The following is a 20,849-nucleotide window of genomic DNA, read 5'->3' as shown; positions in this document are numbered from 1 at the left end:
CTCAAAATTTCAAATTTTCCATAAATATACCGGGTTTATTTCATCCAATTAAACCCGTAAATTTTCCACAATTCCTTTATAATCAACATCATAAATTCCATGAATTTCAAATCCACCAACTCCCAAATCCACCAATTTAAATATTCCAATTCTTCCAATAGCATAATTATTTTTGAAATATAATAAATTGAATCACATAATATTCCATGGCATACTTATAAAAATTGAAGTCACCAGCATAAACAAATATTTTCCTTGAAATATTTGAAAATCAAATCATGCTCAAATTAATGTTAAAACCACAAAAATTTCATAATCCTCAATACCATAAAATAATTTTCATATTGCATAAATTTATATAATGCATATTTTCTTTAATCAAAATAAATTCACCAATAATTCCACAATAAATCAATTAAATATTTGACACATAGAATTTAAATTCCAAATATTCAAATCACACATAATATTCACCAATTTAATTCCCGAAATTAATTTGAAGGTGAGTCACTCACCTTAAGCACGTATCTCAATCAAGATCCTCCGTAGGATCGACTCCGCTACTCGCACGTGCACCTAAAACATCCACAATACACCAAACCACAAATATTAATATTTTAATCGGGTAACTCCCAAATGGGTACCCGGAGAGCGAACACCAAACGACAACTAAAGTTGACGAGTAATATACCGAATCGAAGCTTGAGGGACGAGGATTACAAATCCGGTCTTACTTTCCGGAGATTGGACCGGTGGTGGCCGGAATCTCGTCGGAAAGCTTTCGGGATTCAACTCTTTGATCCTCTCAATCCGTCGTGAATTGGCAGAAAAGGACCCCGGATTTGGATTCAGGGGGTCGGAATCAGTCGGGAAGGATCGACGGTGCAACTGGGTACTCACCGGAACAGTGATTTCTGGCGAGTCGTCGCGGTCACCGGCAACCGTCATCGGCGGTGGCGCTTGCGGTGGACGTTGGCCGAGATGTTTGGGGGTTTTGTAGATCAAGGGGAGAGGGTTCCAATGAGACCGGCGGTGAGGCAAACGGAGGCCGGACAGCGGAGAAATCGGGGTTTGAAGATTTTCGGCCCCTCGCCGGAAAACGCTCCGATCCCGGCGCGTCGGAGGTTCGGTGGCCGTGAAATTTGGTGGGTAGGCCGGACTTGAGGAGGTGGTGAGGGGTGGCTGGTGCGTGTGGCCTGAAAACGGCCGGAAAGGGGTCAAACGGCGGTGGCCGGCGGTGGAGGGAAAAATCGCCGCCTAGCTTCACCGCCTCGATCTAGGCGCGTTCGGCGGCCGGCGGCCGTGAGATTTTGGGGTTTGGCCGGAAACGAGGAGAGGCTTCCGTCTGGCCGGTGCGTGTAATGAGAATCGGCCGGAAAATTAGTCGGAATCCAGCGGCCGGTCGTCTCTCTCTCTCTCTCTCTCCTCTCTCTCTTTCTCTCTCCTCCCTGAGATTTTTGTCAAATAAAAGCCACCGTGGGTGACACTGTTCACCCACATGGACCAATCAGGTGCGGACACGTGGTGTTACTATGCACTTAAGCCAGATATAATAAAATATTACGGTATCTGGTAAATTTCAAACGTCCATAACTTTTTAACCAGATGTCCGATTTAAGCGTGCCGCTAGTCTATGAACTCGTATTGACGAGTACTTTACAACCATAAAAAAGTCAAAGCAAAATTATACAATGATAAAAAGTCAACTCCTGGCACCTTCTGGACAGTTTGCACCTCGACTTGTTTTGCCCATAACTTTCAAACCGTAGCTCCGTTTTCGACGTGCTACTAGTCTACGAACTTGGGGCATCATGCACTTCGCCACGGTACCCTGGTCAATTCGAAATTTCAATTGGAACAAAAAGTCAACTTTCGACCCGCTTGGTCAACGATCAACCTCGGTCAACGTGCACGAATTCCGATGTGATTTGGGAAGGGGTGTTACACCAGACCACCCCCATGAGATATTATTCATTTTGGGCCCAGCACGCACGGTTTTGTCAAAACACGTTTTAAGGGAAAGGTATCCATACCCTCTTATAAGGTATGCTTCATTGTCCTTTCCAACCAATGTGGGATCTCACACTTTCCATAGTTCGCATAGTATGTCGGAGAAAGGAAGAATCTCGGTGAGACTGCTACTAACAATACCAATCACGCCGACGATGAGTGCTAAAGCTATGGTACTTGGCAGGAGCATTGTCAGAATTGAATTTTTTCTGCTAACAATTAATGGGTTTTCATTTTTCAAACCCAAAATAAATAAATAAATAAATGGATAAATTGGAAATGGAAGTACTTGCCTTAGGAGTAGCTCCCATTGCTCTTGCCCACCACTAGCTCATTATTTCCTTTTTTTATTTTTATTATTTTTATTTTATTTCATTTTTTATTATGAATTTATTCGAAATCAGAGAATAGAGATTCAGAGAAAGAGAGAAGGAGGTGGTTTGAGAGTTTTTAAAGACTGTTTTTTTTTTTTTTTTTTTTTTGGCTTTGGGTATTTAGAAATTTTCAATTTTTAAACCTTTTTTTCTTAAAATTTTATTAAAAAAATAAAATTATTTAAAAATTATTTTATTTGCCACGTACAACTCACATGATTAGTTTTTAACAAAAAATCATTTTGTTTTAATGATTTGAATAGTAAAAAATATCATCTGTAAATTTTTTTTTTAGAGAACTAAAACTTAAAAAAGATGAAAATAAAAAATACTAAACTGCATTTTGCTTTAAAATAAAATACTAATTGGACGTAGAGATTGCCCTCTCCGTGCACGAAATTCTTAGAAGATTGCCTCCCAATATTACAATAATCTTAAAGCTCTGGGATAAACTCTACATGCTGTAGGCACGTTAAAGGGAGGACATAGAGTCGAACTTATCAATATGAGTTGTCCAATCAATATTTAATTTACAATAATTTCTTTATGGAAGTGTGTAACAAATCCCACTTTATCAAATAAACAAGCTTGTTTTGTACATATAAAAACACCCACAATAAGTAAAATCCAATACAATTTAATAGGACATTGTTAGGTAAATTTAGTGTAACAATGAAGCTTTTATTTTATTATTGATAAAGAAAATAACTTCTTCAATCCATGCGAAAAATTTGTCCAAAATGTGATAGAAACGAGGGAAATTCGTGAGAATAATTTATTTTAGGGTAAGAAGCCAAACAATTTTTGTCCAAAAAAGAAAAACAAGAACAAACAATTTTAGTCTACTCGATAATTTCTTAAGTTGAAAGACAGTGCGATGTTGCTCAAAAGTAGCACACAATAAATAAACTCATTTCATATATCACTTCTGATTATAAAAACGAAAAACATATATTGCTTTGAATTTTGCTTTTAAGCCATCACCATCTAAGGACATCAAAGGATGCATGTGGCTTCAAGTGGATCAAAAGGTTAATAGTTAACTAGTTATTCGAACAACCAAAAGTAAAAATAAACATATCCTTTCTCCAAAGAGGCCGACAAGATGTAATCCTTATAAAATACATAAAGATAAAGCTGGGACCCATTTAGCGTATAGTGCAATTCCAATTACGAACCAACATATTAAAAAAAATTTCAATATTTATCATATTATATGAATCATGAAAGATTAAAAAATGTTGGTTGGTCAATCCCTTTATTTTTCCCAAAAATTTCTGTTAATATATATATATATATGATCACGTTAAATTTACCATTTTGGAAAGAAAAAAAAATTGATCATATTGAAATATAACATTTTGGACCAAATTTAATGATATTGTCATTTATAAAAAAAGAAAATTATGATATTGTCTAACTATGTTGAATACAAGGACTTGAAAATCATAGGATTTACTCAAGATATCCCGCTTTCAATTTTCCAAAATTTATAGATCATTTTGCATGCATATAAACTGAGTTTTATTTATTTATTTTTTTTTATCATTTACAGTATTTCCTCACTCTTTTACTCTAGTGTTTCAAACCCATGACTTCAATTTTTTTTTTTTTTAACATTTACAATATTTCCTCATTCCTTTTTATTTTTATTTTTCAAACTCATGATTTTTCAATTATAGGTGTAAGTGATTTACCAACTAAATTAAATTTATAAACCAAAGGTTATATTTGAAAGAAACTAATAAAAAACAGATGGATTCTAAGAGCTCTATGAATTGCCAAAACTTCATTGCCATATCAAAAAAATTTATATATAGATAGTCATTTTAAAAAACTATTCTTCAATAGGTTTGTCTAATAACTTTCTTGAGTTGAAGTGATAAAAATTAAATAAATAAACATTGTCAAAGGAGACATCTATTTTTAGAGATTTACTAGATAATGTGATTTAGCAAAATATTAAAGACAATATTCCTTATTAATAATAAAAATAATCATATATTATCAAAAATATATTTTTTAAAAAGATAAAATAAATAAATATATAAGTATTATGGACAGTTCTATCTACACTACAAAATATATCAACTGCACTACAATTTTAGTGATTTTTTAGCATTCCAATAATATATATGAATAAAATATCTTAAATAGTTTTAAGTATTAAAAAAATTACTAAATACACTACAATTACATACCAATTCACTTTTACAATTTTATCCACACTTATCTCTTCTATAATTAAAGAAAAATATAAATCCCAATCATATTGATGACTTATCTCTTCTATAATTAAAGAAAAATATAAATCCCGATCGTATTGATGATTTTGGAAAAGCTATAAACCCAATAACTGTCATAAAGTTTATTTTAAGAAAGTGGAGACCTTATTGAGAGCTAAGCATATGGTTGTGGGGACAAAGATGGTTGATTCTGTTGGGGGAAAAAAAATGCATTTCATTATAATATTTTTAATGCCTAGAAGGAATATGACAGTCTGATTGATGTATAGAAAGTGTTATTATTGCTTTTTGCAAACAATATTAGTGGATTGGGGTGTGGGGAGGAACCGTTATTTTCTTCTTTTCATGGAAGATTAGGTTCCTAAGTTTCTTCTTCTTCTTTTGTATATGAGTAAGAAGTAGAGGAGGAGGACGAAGAAGAAGAAGAAGAGGAGGACAGTGGATGTGACATTGATTGCCCAAGAACCTTAATACCAAAATACAAATTAAAAAATTGTGGATAAAATATATATATATATATATATATATTTTTGTTGTTGTCTTATTTCATTAAGTATACTAAAGAAATTATAGTTGTAGTGTATGTATGTTTAATTTGAGTCATCAAGGGTAAATATGTACAAATTATTAGTGTGGTTAGCAAAAATAAATTTTGGAATGGGCGTATGTAACATTTTCTATAGGGTGAATAGAACTCTCCACATAATAAAAAAGTAGAATGAAATTAAATCAGTTAGTATGTTCATTACGGTCACCTAATAAAATTGTAAATTTAACAAAAAATTAAAAACAACTCCGATCAAGAATAGAAACAATAATTATTACCAAATATAATATTTTTTTTAAAAAATATATATATATATATACACATTAATATTAAGCAAAACTAATAAAGATTAATTTTGAATTGTTTGTAAGAAATTAATTTTTGAGCTGTTATTTACTAAATATATTTTTATTGCTTATAGAAAGTAAATATTTTAAACTTATATACCATATCGATCACAATATACATTAAGATTGGAGATACTAGAATCGGATGATTATGTTGCCTCATGCGATTTTGGATGACTTTGCTCATACCACTCTATGAATTGTTTACCATAAATATCTCAATTTGAAAGTTTCATTATTCCAATTAAATCTCTAAAAAGTACGAATAATTTCAAGCCAGAATTGCAATGAAATTTAGGAGTCTGAAAAATAAAGCTTTTAAAAAGTCATGGAACCAATCATCAAACAACACTTTGAGGGAAGATAAGAAGCATATTAGATTCGGCTTATGCTTGGAGGAAAAGAAAGGCAACAAATCCTATTTTCACGAGGATTTTATTCATTCACATTTAATTGTTCTTCTTTTGGTGAATATATTCATTCCTCTTTCAAAAAAAAAAAAAAAAAAAAACATAATAATAATAATAAAAAAAGGGAATATACTCACTCCAGTTTTCTTACGTATCCAATAGCATTTATTTATTTTTACTATATATCTTTTTCTTTTTATTATTAATAATGAAAAGTTATAATTTTTTTCCTCTTATTTTCTTTGAAACACCACACAAAAGAAAAATTTACATATTTTTCCCTCATCCTTTTTTTTTTTTCCTATTTATTTTTGTTGGAAAACATGGTTGTTTTTATTGGGGTGTTACAAGGTTTTGAATTGAATTTGTAATAGTCAATTAATTTCAACTGTTTTGGAATTAATGACAAACGTTTTTAAAATTTTAAAAGCTAGTTTAAAACCCCCTGCATGCATGATCAGAGCAAAGTTTGTATGTAATACACAACAGAGGCAACATATAACAAGAATAGCTATTCTTTCATTTTTCGAAAATTTCTTAGAAGTTTCAAGGATTTCCACTGTGGTAGAGTTCAGGCAAATCAAATTTGTTAGATAGAAGCTTCGTAGGTACAACATAATGAAGCTTCTAACAATTTGTTGCATTTTGGGAGACATACACTGCTGACTTATTTGCACCAATGTGAAGTAAATCTGTTTAGGGACATTGCGATATACGTATATGCCTAAGATGAAATAATTATTTATATTTTCTTGAATTTTCTTAGAAATTGTAATAAAAATAGCATGCAAAATAGTAAAAGTGAGCAGAAGACAATATTCTCTTTGTCATAAGTATTCTGAAAAATAAAATATAAATTACACAAATAAAAAGAACATGAAAAAACTAAAGAAAATAAAGATGATTATTTGATTTAGGCTTGCTTGTGTTGCATTGTCCTTAAAACAGATTCGCTCCACACCAATGTAACTGAGATAGTGGCGTCTATCTTTTAGGATACAACGGATTATCAGAAGTTTCATAATGTCACACCAACAAAACTTTTATCTAGTGAACTTCAATTGCCAGAACTCTACCACATTGGAAATCCTTGAAACTTTTAAGAAGAATTTGGAAAAAGAAAGAAGAACTTTTGTTGTTTTATGTTGCTTTTGTAGTGTGTCAACTGGCAGGAGTGGGGTTTATATATGCGCTCCATGCGTGCAGGGGCCTTTAACTTGGCTTATAAAACGTTTAAAAGCATTTGCCATTAATTTAAATATGCTCAAATATTGGCTGTTATAAATTCAACTTCCATATGAAAAGCCATTCAACATGGCTATTACAACCATATTTTCCAACAATTTTCCTCACCTGTTTTTTTAATCCAAACATAGTAAGAGTTTCTCCAATGAAAATAAAATTTAATTACATATTAATTAATTTTCTCCACATTTTTGCAAATTAAACATGTATGCGACTAGTTGGAAACCACAAAATTAGTGCTGTTTAGTATTGCTATAAGCTGGTCTTTCAGCAAAATAGATATCAGTTTTGTCTGACTATGAAGAACAAGACCCTACTTAGTAATTACCAAACAAATGCCCCTGAATTAATATGATATCGTTTCATTTATTTGTTAATTTCTTAAAACACCCCCCCCCCCAAAAAAAAAAAAAAAAAAAAAGCCACCAATGAAGTTTCTGCCTATTTATCCCAAAAAGAAAATCTGTTCAGAAAATAATCATAAGATATGTATCAAATAGATCGAGTGTGTGCCCTTCCTTTTTGCATTTGAAACAAAAACAACTTTCTTATTCAGTTAAAAAGTGTTTGTATGTTGTATCCTCCCACCTAATTTTGAAATATTTTCAAAATGTCCACTAATATCTAAAATTGACTTATGCATATAGAAAATTTTTGTTTTGACTTGTAATGATGGGTTAATTGTAATTTCATCCCCCTTTAGTTTTGAAAAAAATATTTTCAATCTTTTATTTGGGATCAAGGTTTGAATCCTTATTGCTTTTACCACTGAACCGAATTTATGAATACAAAAAATATTGTAATTTAAGCTTTCAAATTTCAATCAACAAAAAAAGTGTGGTGCTATTTAACCCAAATTTCTAGTCACACTGCAATTCTAATAAAATTATATAAAAATCCTTTTTAATTTTATATTTAGCATAACTTTCTGCTATTACTTGCAAACTCAATGGAAAATTGCATAACGGTCTTGAAATTCTTTACGAACTGTGTGAAATTAAGCTCTTTAAAAGCATCCAAAGCATGCTTCTTGGTCGGTAATGGCAGTGTTGAGCCAAATATTGATGGTATCGACCTTCGACTTCGACAAGATCTTCTCTCCCTCACTACTTCCATGGTGGAAATCTTTTCATGTAAAACTAACTGTCCTTATTTCACAGTTTTGGAAGGTTCATCTTCTTTTTAAAACTCTTTCTATTCTAATTCAATATTAAACCAATCAACCTATTCCAAATTTAACTGATAGGATCACTCCAAGGGTCCTTCCCAGACATTCGGAATGGTCCCGCTTAGGAAATACCTATCGAATTTCCTTTAAAAAATCTGATAAAACCTCCCTGTGATTTGGATATAACCAATAATATAGATAAAATGTTTAATAGATCTCTCACAAAATATCAATCAAAGATAATATAAAAGTCATACATATTAGGTTAATCCATCAGAGCAATCTAAGAAGCATTAATGAATTAATGTAGAATATCTAAAGTGTTCAATATAATGTATATTTCAAAACTAGAGAAAGAAAAGATATTTACTTTCATCATGGTTAAAAAAAAAAAAAAGAATAGTACATCAACAGTGAAATACAACATGTGAACAATGAAGATACCTAGACGTGATGTACGTAATCGATCAGCTGAGGTCTAGGGCAAACAATTTTAAAAAAAAAAAAAACTATAAGATAAGCTTAATAAGTGAAATAAAATAATATGCAAAATCATTTATTGTCAAAACTTTTTGTTTCCAAAACCTCACTTTCACTCATTGAAAATTTTTCTATTTTAGAAAATTTCTTTCACACAACCCATGAATTTTTTCAAAAATATAGTAAATCTCATATTTCATATGAAAATATTTGTAAATACGATATCAGTCATAATCTCCTTACATAAATAAATAAATTATATTTTTCAAAAATAACCCATAATCCATAATCCATAATCCATATTTACAAATAAATAAATAAACAATAGTTTCATAACCATAATTCATATAATATCTGAACCCGTTTGTCATGCTCAATATCAAATTCTATCATACAACTTTTAGCGTCCCGAGGCATCGCAAAGCCAATGTGAGAGGGGGAAACTATCATAAAACTCTCAGCATCCCTGAGGCATCGTACCTCTCAACCAACCTTTGCATCACATGATAATAGTTGAGGATTGAGTAATATATATATATATATATATATATATATAATTATAATTGTATGTATAACTATATGGGCATGTATCCATAATCTCCATCCTGATGGGAAGAGGAAGAAGATGATCCAATTTAACCTAATTTTTATGCCTTATAATTATAAAATTGCCACTAACTTTTTTTGACCATAACTTTCAAACTGTAGTTTCATTTTAGCATTACACATTTATGAACTCATATCAACGAGTTCTATATAATGGTAGAGGCAAAACCGAATTTTATATATAAAAAAAAAAGGGTCAAACTTGGTCCTACTTAAAAGTCAAATGTGGTTAAACTATTTGAAAATTTAAATTTTAAGTGTTTTCTTGGGATGGATCGTTAAATAAGCCACCAAACTAGCAGCCACAATTACTATAAAAACTAAATCCAGTTCATCATAAGTTTGTGTGGCTCCAATACTTGCCCATAGCTTTGCTTCACATCCTTTGCAACCCATGTATCAAAAATTTGAGCTAGCCCTAAATAAATAGCAACCACTTCTCTATCCATCACACGGCTATTCAAACTACTAGAATTAAAGAGTCAAGAGCTAGACTCTCATAACTATATGGAGTAACTGCCACCAAGGGTGGTGGCTGTGAATTTTGGCAAGAGTAAGTTGCAATAAATTGTATGTTAAAATTAGTTATGTGGGATGAAATTGTTAGTTATGTTAAAAATACAATTGTGCTTATTATTGAAAACTTAACGGGGTGTTTGGAAAATATCAAAGTTGAGAGAGAAATTGATTCCCGAAATTTAGTTTTCTAGGATTTAGCTTCCTGAGAATTATTTTTTCTCTTGATCTGTTTGGTGAGTAATTAAATTTAATATTGTATAATAAATTAAGGGTAAATATGTATTTAAAAAAAAATTAAAGCTATTTTATCTGGAATTCTCAAAATGATACCTATATAGATGGGAACAACTTTCCCATATATTTTCCTACATTTGTAGGAATTTAATTTTTTGGGCCTATACTTTTCCACTTCACAGTAAATATCCAAACAAAAAAAATTATCACTTTTCCAAAAAAATTAGATTCCCACTAACTTTACTTCTATCCAAATATGTTGTAAAATGCAATCCTTTAAATTTAAAGTGACGAAAGTGCAACAAAATTTGTATTAGTACTAGTTATGTGGAACGAAATTGTCATCATTATTTGTTAAAAAAAATTCAATTGAGTTAAAATGTAACAAATTGAAATTTAAATATTTAAATTGCAACATTTTTAAATTTGAAAGTTGAAAGTGCAATTTCATTAAATTAGAAAGTATTAAATTGCAATTAATCATCTAATGAATGATATTAATAGATTAGATAATCTAATTTGATAGAATGCAATAGATTCATATTTTTTTTAATGTTAATTGCAATTTAATCTTCTAGTTTGGAAAAATTTATGCGTTTGTCATTTAAATTTAAAAGGTTACGTGATTCTCAGATTTCAATTTATTCCATTTTAATTTAATCAAATATTTTTTTTACAAATGATAGTTTGGAGTTCCATCTCACACAATTAGTATAAATTCTAGTCAAACAGATTAGAAAGAATTAAAATGAAAATATTTAAAATTAAAGTGCCTAACTTCACCGATTCAAACTAAATGGTTTAAAATGCACAACAACAACAACAACCAAAAAAAAAATCAATCACGTGGAATGAAGTTGTTAACTATAGTTAGTCAAAAGATCTTGATTGGATCATAATTAAACTAATTGAAACTTGAGAATTTAAATTATAACTTTTAAAACTCAAAATCCAAAGAAATAGAATCCTCTGCTCTTTTTTTTTTTTTGTAATTTTTTTTATTTTAATACTTATTTAAGTTTGTTTTTTCAATCCTAACCATACATTGTCAATCTAATAGATGATATGTATCCATTTTATTAATATAATTTTTTAAAATGTAATTAAGTTCACATAAAATAAATGTGATTAAATATTTTTTATGTTAAAAAAACAAATATATACAAGTACAGAAAATAAATTAAAAAAAAAAAAAACAATCAAAAGATCCAGGTCCAAAACCAAAACTCCAACTTCCTCAAATAAAAAAATACCGAAACTGCAATTACTCAATTTTGCATATATCTTAACAGCTATGGGTTTTAAATTGTGATGGTGTTAAACGCTAATGGTATCGTATCATAAAAATAAGACCAATTTATAATACCATTGGATAATAAAAACAATTTATATGGACAGACTCGATGCAATCACATTTCATTTTCCTTATAACTGTCTTTTATTTACTAAAAAAAAATAGAAAATCATGCCCTTTTTTTTTTTTTTTTTTTTTGAATTATATACATTTGACATCCCCTCCCCGGCTGGGCTATTATACCTATTACATTTTATCTTTCAAATTTCAAAAATATCATATTTTCCTTTGAGCTATTATTCTTTTTGCCATTTCAATTTAATTGTTTAATTCTGTCTATCAAATTTGGTGAAGATCAGACATATACACTCGCTAAAATGAAATAAAACAGAATAAAACAAATTTTCAATAAAATATCATTAGTTGTGTAAAATTAATTTCATAAAACTTATCCATTAAAAATTTATAACGAAGAGATTAAAGTGATTAAAAATAATAGATTAAGAGGTAATATGACATTTTTTTATAGTTCATTAGTAAAGTTGGAAACCAGTAATAGTTTAGGAAGATTAATAAGTGTAACTTTACCTTTTTTATTTTAATTTTAATTTTTATCTCATATGGACAAAAGAAAATTACTCTTACTTAAAAATCAGAATCAATTTGGTCCGAATCAGCTAAAAAAGCTTGGTCAAGTCCCATATAGCTGCCATCATCAACATGTATACAAATCATCATTCAGGTCTTAAAAACCACGCAAATTAGTCTGGTCCCACTTCCTTCCCCTCACCTACTCACTCATCAAGCCTAAACCCATGTATTTTTCCGGCGGCCATTTCACACCAATCAAAGGGTACTTTTGTCAATCCACAAAAGTAATAATAAAATTGCACAAAATAAAGTACTAAAGAAAATCTCTCCAACCGTAGTGCACAGAAGTGCCCCCGCCACCAATCCCCACCAACTTCGCCCACCAACTTTCTGCGTTATTTCTTTCACTAATTTGTTAATTATCAAGTTACCACCAATTTTTATTTCACCCAAAAAAAAAAAAAAAATTACCACCATATTTATCTAATCCAAATTCCATAATTTAAATGTTTATTTTCTTTTTATTTTGCTACTTGCTAAGTCAGAATTTTATTGTATTTTATTTTTTTCCCAAAATCGGGTTAGGTCGAATTGCTTTTGAGGCGCGTGAGATCAAGAGGGAGGAAACTAGTGGAGGGATTGTCTGCATGAACGTGTTTCCTTTGGCTATTGCACCGGCCAATCATGGTGTTCGTACTTGTTACTTCTATGCTCAAACTGTAATTTTACAGGCTGTTACATTACATATGAAAATGTATCATCTATGGTTCTTAACCATCATTTTTTTTTATTTTGTGGAGATGGTAATTCCGTGTTGAACACTTTTATTTATATTATAAAAATATAAATTCGAATAATGGAGATAAAAAAAATTTAGGATAATTTATAAATTTCAAAAAAAAAAACCTATCCTTTTTGTTTTTTTGGCAACAATAAATAATTATATAGCATTATGTAAAAATATATTTGCCATATGGATTAAAATTTCCTTTCAAAGTAAGAAGTCATGAAATATGTGGTGGTTAGTTTTCAAATTACTTTGGTACAATTTTATAGTACTTTCACTCTAATATCTTTTTTATTTTGAAATTAGTAATAAAAAAAAAGTAATTCTCATTAGGGTTGAATTTGGTTTGGGAAGATATTGTTTTCTATCAACCCTAACCAAACCATAATTTAACAAATGAAATCGTTATCAACATTTAAAAAGCAATAAATTTTCACTATGCAATCAATGTGAATTTAATATCCATATATAAAACTAATTTTAGGAATTTTTTTTTTCAATCTTGGGATATTTTTAATCAATCCTTTCTGTCAAATTTTCTAATTTTTTTCTGTCACATTCTTTTGCATTGGATTTTCTACCTTCTGTACACCGTACTTTAAAAGTGCAGTGCATCAGCATTAATTAACCAAAGGTATTAAATGCCGTTCTATATAAAAGGGGAGGAAAAAAAAAAAAAGGTTTATATCATTTTATTCTCCCAACTGTTGCACCTCTCACATTTTGCTTTCTAGGTCATAAAAACTAATTTAATCATTTTAGTTCAATCTATTTATAAGCATGGTTTAAGATAAAATTATTAAATTTGATGACAATAACTTTACACAATCTATTTAATAGTATTGGAAACAGTTTTATCACATTACATACTTAATTTTATGGTTCGTTTGGTCAAATTCACTAAAAAAAAATTGCAAAATTAAACTAAAATAATATAAAAACAATAGTTCATAGGAAAGACAAATATTATAGCTTCGAGGACATAATAAAAAATAAAAAAATCATAATTGAGGGTAAAAGAATATTAATCCTAAGAAAAACCCAAAAAAAAAAAAAAAGGAAGGAAGTACATATAGGATGCGCTGCACGGAATTATTCCTCAAAAATTCAATTCTGCTGGGACCCACACCAAGTATCCACGTCCCACCCACCTGCATTACCTACATAGCGTACACGCTCCAAAAACAGAGCGTGAGACTAACAGAAGTCCCAAGGTTGAGAGTTTTCACCAAACCAGAAGTCCCTATAAAGTAAAACAAAAAATAATTTTATTATTATTATTTATTTATTTATTTTTTTCAAAGAAAGCCGATTTACAAAGCATAGGAAAAATGAGCCACAAACAATCCCAGATCTAGCAAAGGCAAGCAAGTCGCAGTGGAGAAATTTTTGGCTATAAATAAGCCAAAGGCCTGTCCGCAAAATTCGCGCTGTTCTCTTCTACACAATTAGTTGAAGAAGAAGAAGAGGGAACCAAAAGAACTAGTCTTTCTACCTCTCCGCAAGGTACGAAGTCTGAGCTTTTGCTTCCCGTTATTATCTCCATGTTGTTGCTCTTTCTCGTGTCGTAACGCTATTGCTCTTATATTGCATAAAAAAGTTCCTATCTTTTTACCCACTACAACATGTGCTTATAATACTAACTTCCTCAGCCATCCCTTTTACTTCTGGATTCGGTTTCTGTGTCAAATCTTTGTTTTTTCTTCGCTGAGATCTGCTGGTCAGTTCGTTTTTCCCTGGTTCTTTACTGGGTTTTGTTTGTTTTTCTTCGATACCCTTTTGTTGGATTTGGATGACTATTGTCAATTGTGGGTTTGGTTTACGGATCTGAACTTGTTATGGTTTTGTAAAACGAGATCTGCTACTGGGTCTGTCGTTTTTTACATAGATCTGACTTAAAAAGTAGTTTTCTTTTTAGACAAGGAGCATTTAGCTCTATAAGGTTGATGTTTAGTCCACTTCAAATCTCAGATTAAAATTTATGTTAAAAATCAGATCTGTAGAAGTTTTAAGTGATTTTTTGGTTTTTTTATTTTTTTTTATTTTTTTTTAATTATGATTGTTGGTTTCATTGTCTTATTTGATTGTAGTATCATATAGTATATGGTGCTAGAGTTGTGCTCTTTACAATCATAGTTGATCTAGCCCTACGTATATAAACCAACTATTTTCTTCAAGCCATCTGCTAATTTTTGCGACGCAATAATATAATCCTCTGTTTTGAACAATTCTTTGACAAATTGTGAAAAATCTTTGATTAATTTGGTTGATTTTAACTCCTCTGTATCAGTACAGTTTCATTATGCATGAGATAATATATGATTAACTCTTATTTGAATGAGGTTTAGTTTTTTTCTAATGGATTTTATTATTAGTTTTGAATAGTATCTAGTATCTTTTCTTAAGTGGAAGTCCAACTGGTATGATAAATTCCTAAATATCTTGCATGCATGGCATTATATAATTATTTACGTATTGTTTTTATTTACTTTTAGAAGTTAACTAAGGCATTTCAAATGTTGGTTTGATCATTTAGAGCAATGGCGTCTCACATTGTTGGATACCCCCGTATGGGACCCAAGAGAGAGCTCAAGTTTGCTTTGGAATCATTCTGGGATGGGAAGAGCAGTGCTGAAGATCTACAAAAGGTTGCAGCTGATCTCAGGTCTTCCATCTGGAAGCAGATGGCTGATGCTGGGATCAAGTACATTCCCAGCAACACTTTCTCCTACTACGATCAGGTGCTTGACACCACTGCCATGCTTGGTGCTGTTCCACCAAGATACGGCTGGAATGGTGGTGAGATTGGATTCAGCACCTACTTCTCTATGGCCAGAGGAAATGCATTTGTACCCGCTATGGAAATGACCAAGTGGCTTGACACCAACTAGTAAGTGATGGATCTGTAGCTTAAATTTATCTCCATCTTTTTCCCCCTTAATATTTGGGCTGCTTATTGTTGTATACTGAGTTGTTTGATGTATTGATGCAGCCATTTTATTGTCCCTGAATTGGGCCCCGATGTGAATTTCTCCTATTCTTCACACAAGGCTGTAGATGAATACAAGGAGGCTAAGGCGGTACGAAATTGTTATCTATTTTTTGTCCAGTTCATTTGTTTATCTATTTGAGTTGGGGGAATCCTGTGCACCGTTATAAGAAATTGTTATCTATTTTTTGTCCAGTTCATTTGTTTATCTATTTGAGTTGGGGGAATCCTGTGCACTGTTATAAGAATACCGTATCTCTAGATGGTTCGATATTTTGATTGCAAGACTTCTGCGTAGGGGATTGTGGTGTACACATTTTAGAAAAGTTGAAGTTGTAGAATACAAGAACTTGATATTGCATCTTGAAATTATTTTGTTAATCTATTAAAGATTTCATCATGTATTCATCTATTTGAACTTTGAATTAGGATGCAAATATCTTTAGTTCACTCTCGCATGTTATACGTTCTCAAACTCGTTAAGGGATGACTATGAGAGATGCCCATTGTTTAACTTATGATTTTGATCTGATTCAATTTTAATATTTAATTCATGGTACTTATTTATTGTGCTTAATATATCTGTCTCTAATGCAGCTTGGAGTGGATACTGTTCCAGTCATTATTGGCCCAGTATCATACTTGTTGCTGTCAAAACCTGCAAAGGGTGTTGAGAAGACCTTTTCTCTTCTCTCTCTTCTCGACAAAATTATCCCTGTCTACAAGTAGGAAACTATAACCTCTTTATAGACATTATACTTTAGATTTTCTAGGTTTTCTTTATATGGCTTCTCTAATACACTTCATTACCATGAATATCTGTTCAGGGAAGTTATTTCCGATCTCAAGGCTGCTGGTGCTTCATGGATTCAATTTGATGAGCCCACACTTGTGTTGGATCTTGATTCACACAAATTGCAAGCATTTACTGATGCCTATGCTGCTCTAGAATCAACCCTTTCTGGCTTGAATGTACTCGTTGAGACCTACTTTGCTGATGTCCCTGCTGAGGCATACAAGACTCTCACAGGATTGAAGGGTGTCACAGCATATGGCTTTGATTTTGTTCGTGGAGCTAAAACTGTTAATTTGATTAAGGGTGGATTCCCCAAGGGAAAACACCTCTTTGCTGGAGTGGTTGATGGAAGGAACATTTGGGCCAATGATCTTGCTGCTTCTCTCAGCACATTGGGGGATCTTGAGGGCATTGTTGGAAAAGGTATTTAATTGGTCCTATGTCTGAAAATGGTACCAAATAATTTAAATTTGGTATTTTGGATTTTGTTAATTGTGTTATTCTATGCAGATAAACTTGTGGTCTCCACCTCTTGCTCGCTTCTCCACACTGCCGTCGATCTTGCTAATGAGCCTAAGCTGGACAAGGAAATAAAATCATGGTTGGCTTTTGCTGCCCAGAAAATTGTTGAAGTCAATGCATTGGCCAAGGCTTTGGCTGGGCAGAAGGATGAGGTAACCTCATTGTCCATTGTACCATTAATTGGCTAAGTTGTTTAAATGAAAAAAAATTTCAAGGTTTTGCTACCTATTTAAGAATGCTTGAAATTTTTACCTGGCACTAGTGCTGTACATCTTTCTCTACCATGAAGGCACAATAGGCTATCTTACTTTATGATATCGATCTAATTACCTTAGCCTTTAATTTTGATTATTCTTCAGAGTGGGGAAACTGAAAATTAGAAAGAATTATTTGTTGGATTCAGCTCTGCTTTCTGATCTGATATTTGATTCTTCTGCACATACCTTACTGGGCTGTTTTATTTTTAGGAATTTTTCTCTGCTAATGCTGCTGCTCAAGCTTCAAGAAAGTCGTCCCCAAGGGTGACCAATGAGGCTGTCCAAAAAGCTGTGAGTGCTTCATTTTCTAAGCTACATGTTTCAAATGGCTTTTCTGTGGGTTGTCATTTGGTAATTATTGTTTAATTTTTCTTGCTTTCCAGGCTGCTGATTTGAAGGGTTCTGAGCATCGCCGAGCAACCAATGTGAGTGCTAGACTTGATGCTCAACAGAAGAAGCTTAACCTTCCAGTTCTTCCAACTACCACCATTGGATCCTTCCCTCAGACCATTGAACTCAGAAGGGTTCGACGTGAATACAAGGCCAAGAAGTGAGTGTACCTTTAATTCTGCTGTTTCCTTACAAGTGTTCCTTTGTGTTAGCAACTTATCATAATTTCGCTCTTGATTAGAATTTCTGAGGAGGAATATGTCAAGGCCATTAAGGAGGAAATCAACAAAGTTGTCAAGCTCCAGGAAGAGCTTGATATTGATGTCCTGGTTCATGGGGAACCTGAGGTGAGCTTTAATAAGCTTATACTAATTAAGAATGCCCTGCAAATTTATATAATCCTGCTTTATCTCTAGCTCCTACTGATCATAGTAAATATCATGACAGAGAAATGATATGGTTGAGTACTTCGGAGAGCAATTGTCAGGATTTGCCTTCAGTGCTAATGGATGGGTGCAGTCTTATGGATCTCGTTGTGTGAAGCCACCAATCATCTATGGTGATGTTAGCCGCCCCAAGCCAATGACTGTCTTCTGGTCCTCTACAGCTCAAAGCATGACTGCTCGCCCAATGAAGGGGATGCTTACAGGCCCTGTTACCATTCTTAACTGGTCCTTTGTTCGGAATGACCAGCCTAGGTGTGCATTGAATAACAACTAAGAGAAAGAATGAAGTTGTGTTTTTTTGTCCATCCCTCCCTTTGGAGGTTGATTTCTTTTATCTGACATTCTAATATGTTGTTACTTTCCTCAGATCTGAAACTTGCTACCAGATTGCTTTGGCTATCAAGGATGAAGTGGAGGATCTTGAGAAGGCTGGTATCAATGTTATCCAAATTGATGAGGCTGCTTTAAGAGAAGGTTTGCCTCTTAGGAAGTCTGAGCAAGCTTTCTACTTGGAATGGGCTGTCCACTCCTTCAGGATTACCAACTGTGGTGTCCAGGACACGACTCAGGTCTTTCCCCTGCTTACTCCACAATATTTTCTTAAAATGTAAATGCATTTTTCTTTCAAGTTTTGCATTAGTCTCATATTCAACACCTTGCAGATCCACACTCACATGTGCTATTCAAACTTTAACGACATCATCCACTCGATCATCAACATGGATGCTGATGTGATCACCATTGAGAACTCGCGATCTGATGAGAAGCTCCTGTCAGTCTTCCGTGAGGGAGTGAAATACGGTGCTGGAATTGGCCCTGGTGTCTATGACATCCACTCTCCTAGAATACCGTCAACAGAAGAAATTGCTGACAGGATCAACAAGATGCTTGCGGTGCTCGAGACCAACATTTTGTGGGTTAACCCTGATTGTGGTCTCAAGACCCGCAAATACTCTGAGGTGAAGCCAGCACTCAGCAACATGGTTGCTGCTGCTAAACAACTCCGAACCCAGCTCGCCAGCGCCAAATGAATGGTTTAAGAGTGTTGGAATTCAATTTGCTAAGAAGGCGGAGAAATCTTGTTTTATTGTTCTAATGACTGTGTGATGAAATATTTAGTTGGTTGATATGCTCTGGGACCCATTTTTTTTTTTTTCCTTTATTTTCTTTACATTAATATTTTTGTATTTTTGAGGCACAGCCTCCTTATCTTTCCGAAGGCATCAAACTGCTTAATGTATAAGTGAAGGCAATGCCATTACCAGTTTGTGGACTACGCGTAAAAAACGTTTCTTAATGCATACCCTGTACTGGCCATCTGTTTCTCTAAAAAGTACTCGCCAAAATAAATAAATAAATAAATAAATGTTAAAGAAGAAAGAAGTGCTTATTAGTTAACTACTCAATTTAATTTCTGCCAAATTGGATTATGTGTAAGGCTTTTCAGTGTTTGGACCAGTAGAATCTCGAGTGACGGACAAATTCGAAAACCACTAGGCCTAAGAAACATTATTTGTTGCCTGGTCTTGTCTCCTTCGGCCCCCTTGGTGCCAGTCCCGCCATCCAATATATGCTTCTGTCACTTCTGGTCAGCACTAACTCTTGGAACTTATTCATAAAAAACCACAAAAATGCTCGTCTTTATTTTCATTTATATTTTAATTTGTGCCTTTCAAATTTTGATGGGAGCAGTTTTACTCCTAAAAGCATTATAAGAAATGTTTTTTTTTTTAAATATTTTTTAATATAATTGACGAAACTAATTTCTCAGAACAACTCTAACTATAAATGTAGATTGCTATATATATATATATATATATATTAATATGAATTGACAATATTGATATACTGACAATATAAATGTATGGTTAAAATAAAAATTATTCTTTTATGCTAAGTGCAAGAAAACTATTAAAAGAAGTTGTTTCGCAATTTCATTTAAAGTATACATAGTCCCAAACATTTTTGATTATCTAAAATACCCTTTTTCTTCCTATCTCTTTTGTCTATGTTTCCAATGAAGACCTCATACAAGAAGATTTTGACTTTTTGATTACCATTCCAACGACCCCTCTATCTTCATTGATCTCTCTAACCACCACTTTCTTGTTTCAATTTGGAAATTTTTGAAATAGTTTGAAATCAAAATCGCATCCTTGTGTTTTGGCATTATCGAAGGAGTGCAGAATTGTATGATTTTCAACGATTGGGCTGGCTTGGAAATGTTTGAATTCTTAATTCGATAAGAGAAAAAACAATGGTATGGCATCAATAGTTTTGAAGGGAAGGTTTTCACTATAAAATCCTTTCTTTGATAAACATGCTTAAACAATTCAAAGAAAGAAAAATATGCACCAAAGCATGCCATTTCAAACCTATAATAGAAAAGGTTCAAAGAAAGTAAAAATATGCTCCAATTGAATTGAAGCAAACTAGTTAGGCAATTGTATTGATTATTGGAGAACAAAATAATAATAAGATTCAATTGCCTTAATAATTAAAGGACTTAAAAAAAAAAAAATTTAACTAAAAGCAACTAAAAACAATAGACTAAAAAAGGTAAATTCCAAAAAAAGAATAAACTTAATAGT

At 32.2% G+C, this 20,849-nt stretch overlaps 1 protein-coding gene across 2 annotated transcripts; it reads left to right on the top strand.

The window, feature by feature from the left end:
* The first annotated feature begins 14,175 nt into the window (after positions 1-14,175).
* LOC107433064 (5-methyltetrahydropteroyltriglutamate--homocysteine methyltransferase) lies at positions 14,176-19,525 on the top strand. Of its 2 annotated transcripts, none has more exons than XM_016044306.4 (12): positions 14,176-14,364; positions 15,395-15,748; positions 15,851-15,938; positions 16,445-16,572; positions 16,675-17,066; positions 17,154-17,317; positions 17,633-17,713; positions 17,806-17,972; positions 18,054-18,159; positions 18,260-18,510; positions 18,626-18,827; positions 18,921-19,525. In XM_016044306.4, the coding sequence occupies exons 2-12, from the start codon at positions 15,399-15,401 to the stop codon at positions 19,287-19,289; spliced, it is 2,298 nt and encodes a 765-aa protein (XP_015899792.3). In that variant the 5' UTR covers positions 14,176-14,364; positions 15,395-15,398; the 3' UTR covers positions 19,290-19,525. The 2 variants fall into 2 exon arrangements, with proteins under 2 accessions (XP_015899792.3, XP_015899793.3); XM_016044307.4 differs by lacking the exon at positions 14,176-14,364 and adding an exon at positions 14,449-14,578.
* Positions 19,526-20,849: the final 1,324 nt, after the last annotated feature.

Source organism: Ziziphus jujuba, chromosome 11 (genome assembly GCF_031755915.1).
Source record: "Ziziphus jujuba cultivar Dongzao chromosome 11, ASM3175591v1".
Lineage (NCBI taxonomy): Eukaryota > Viridiplantae > Streptophyta > Magnoliopsida > Rosales > Rhamnaceae > Ziziphus > Ziziphus jujuba.
This window is presented reverse-complemented; position numbering and strand designations above follow the sequence as displayed.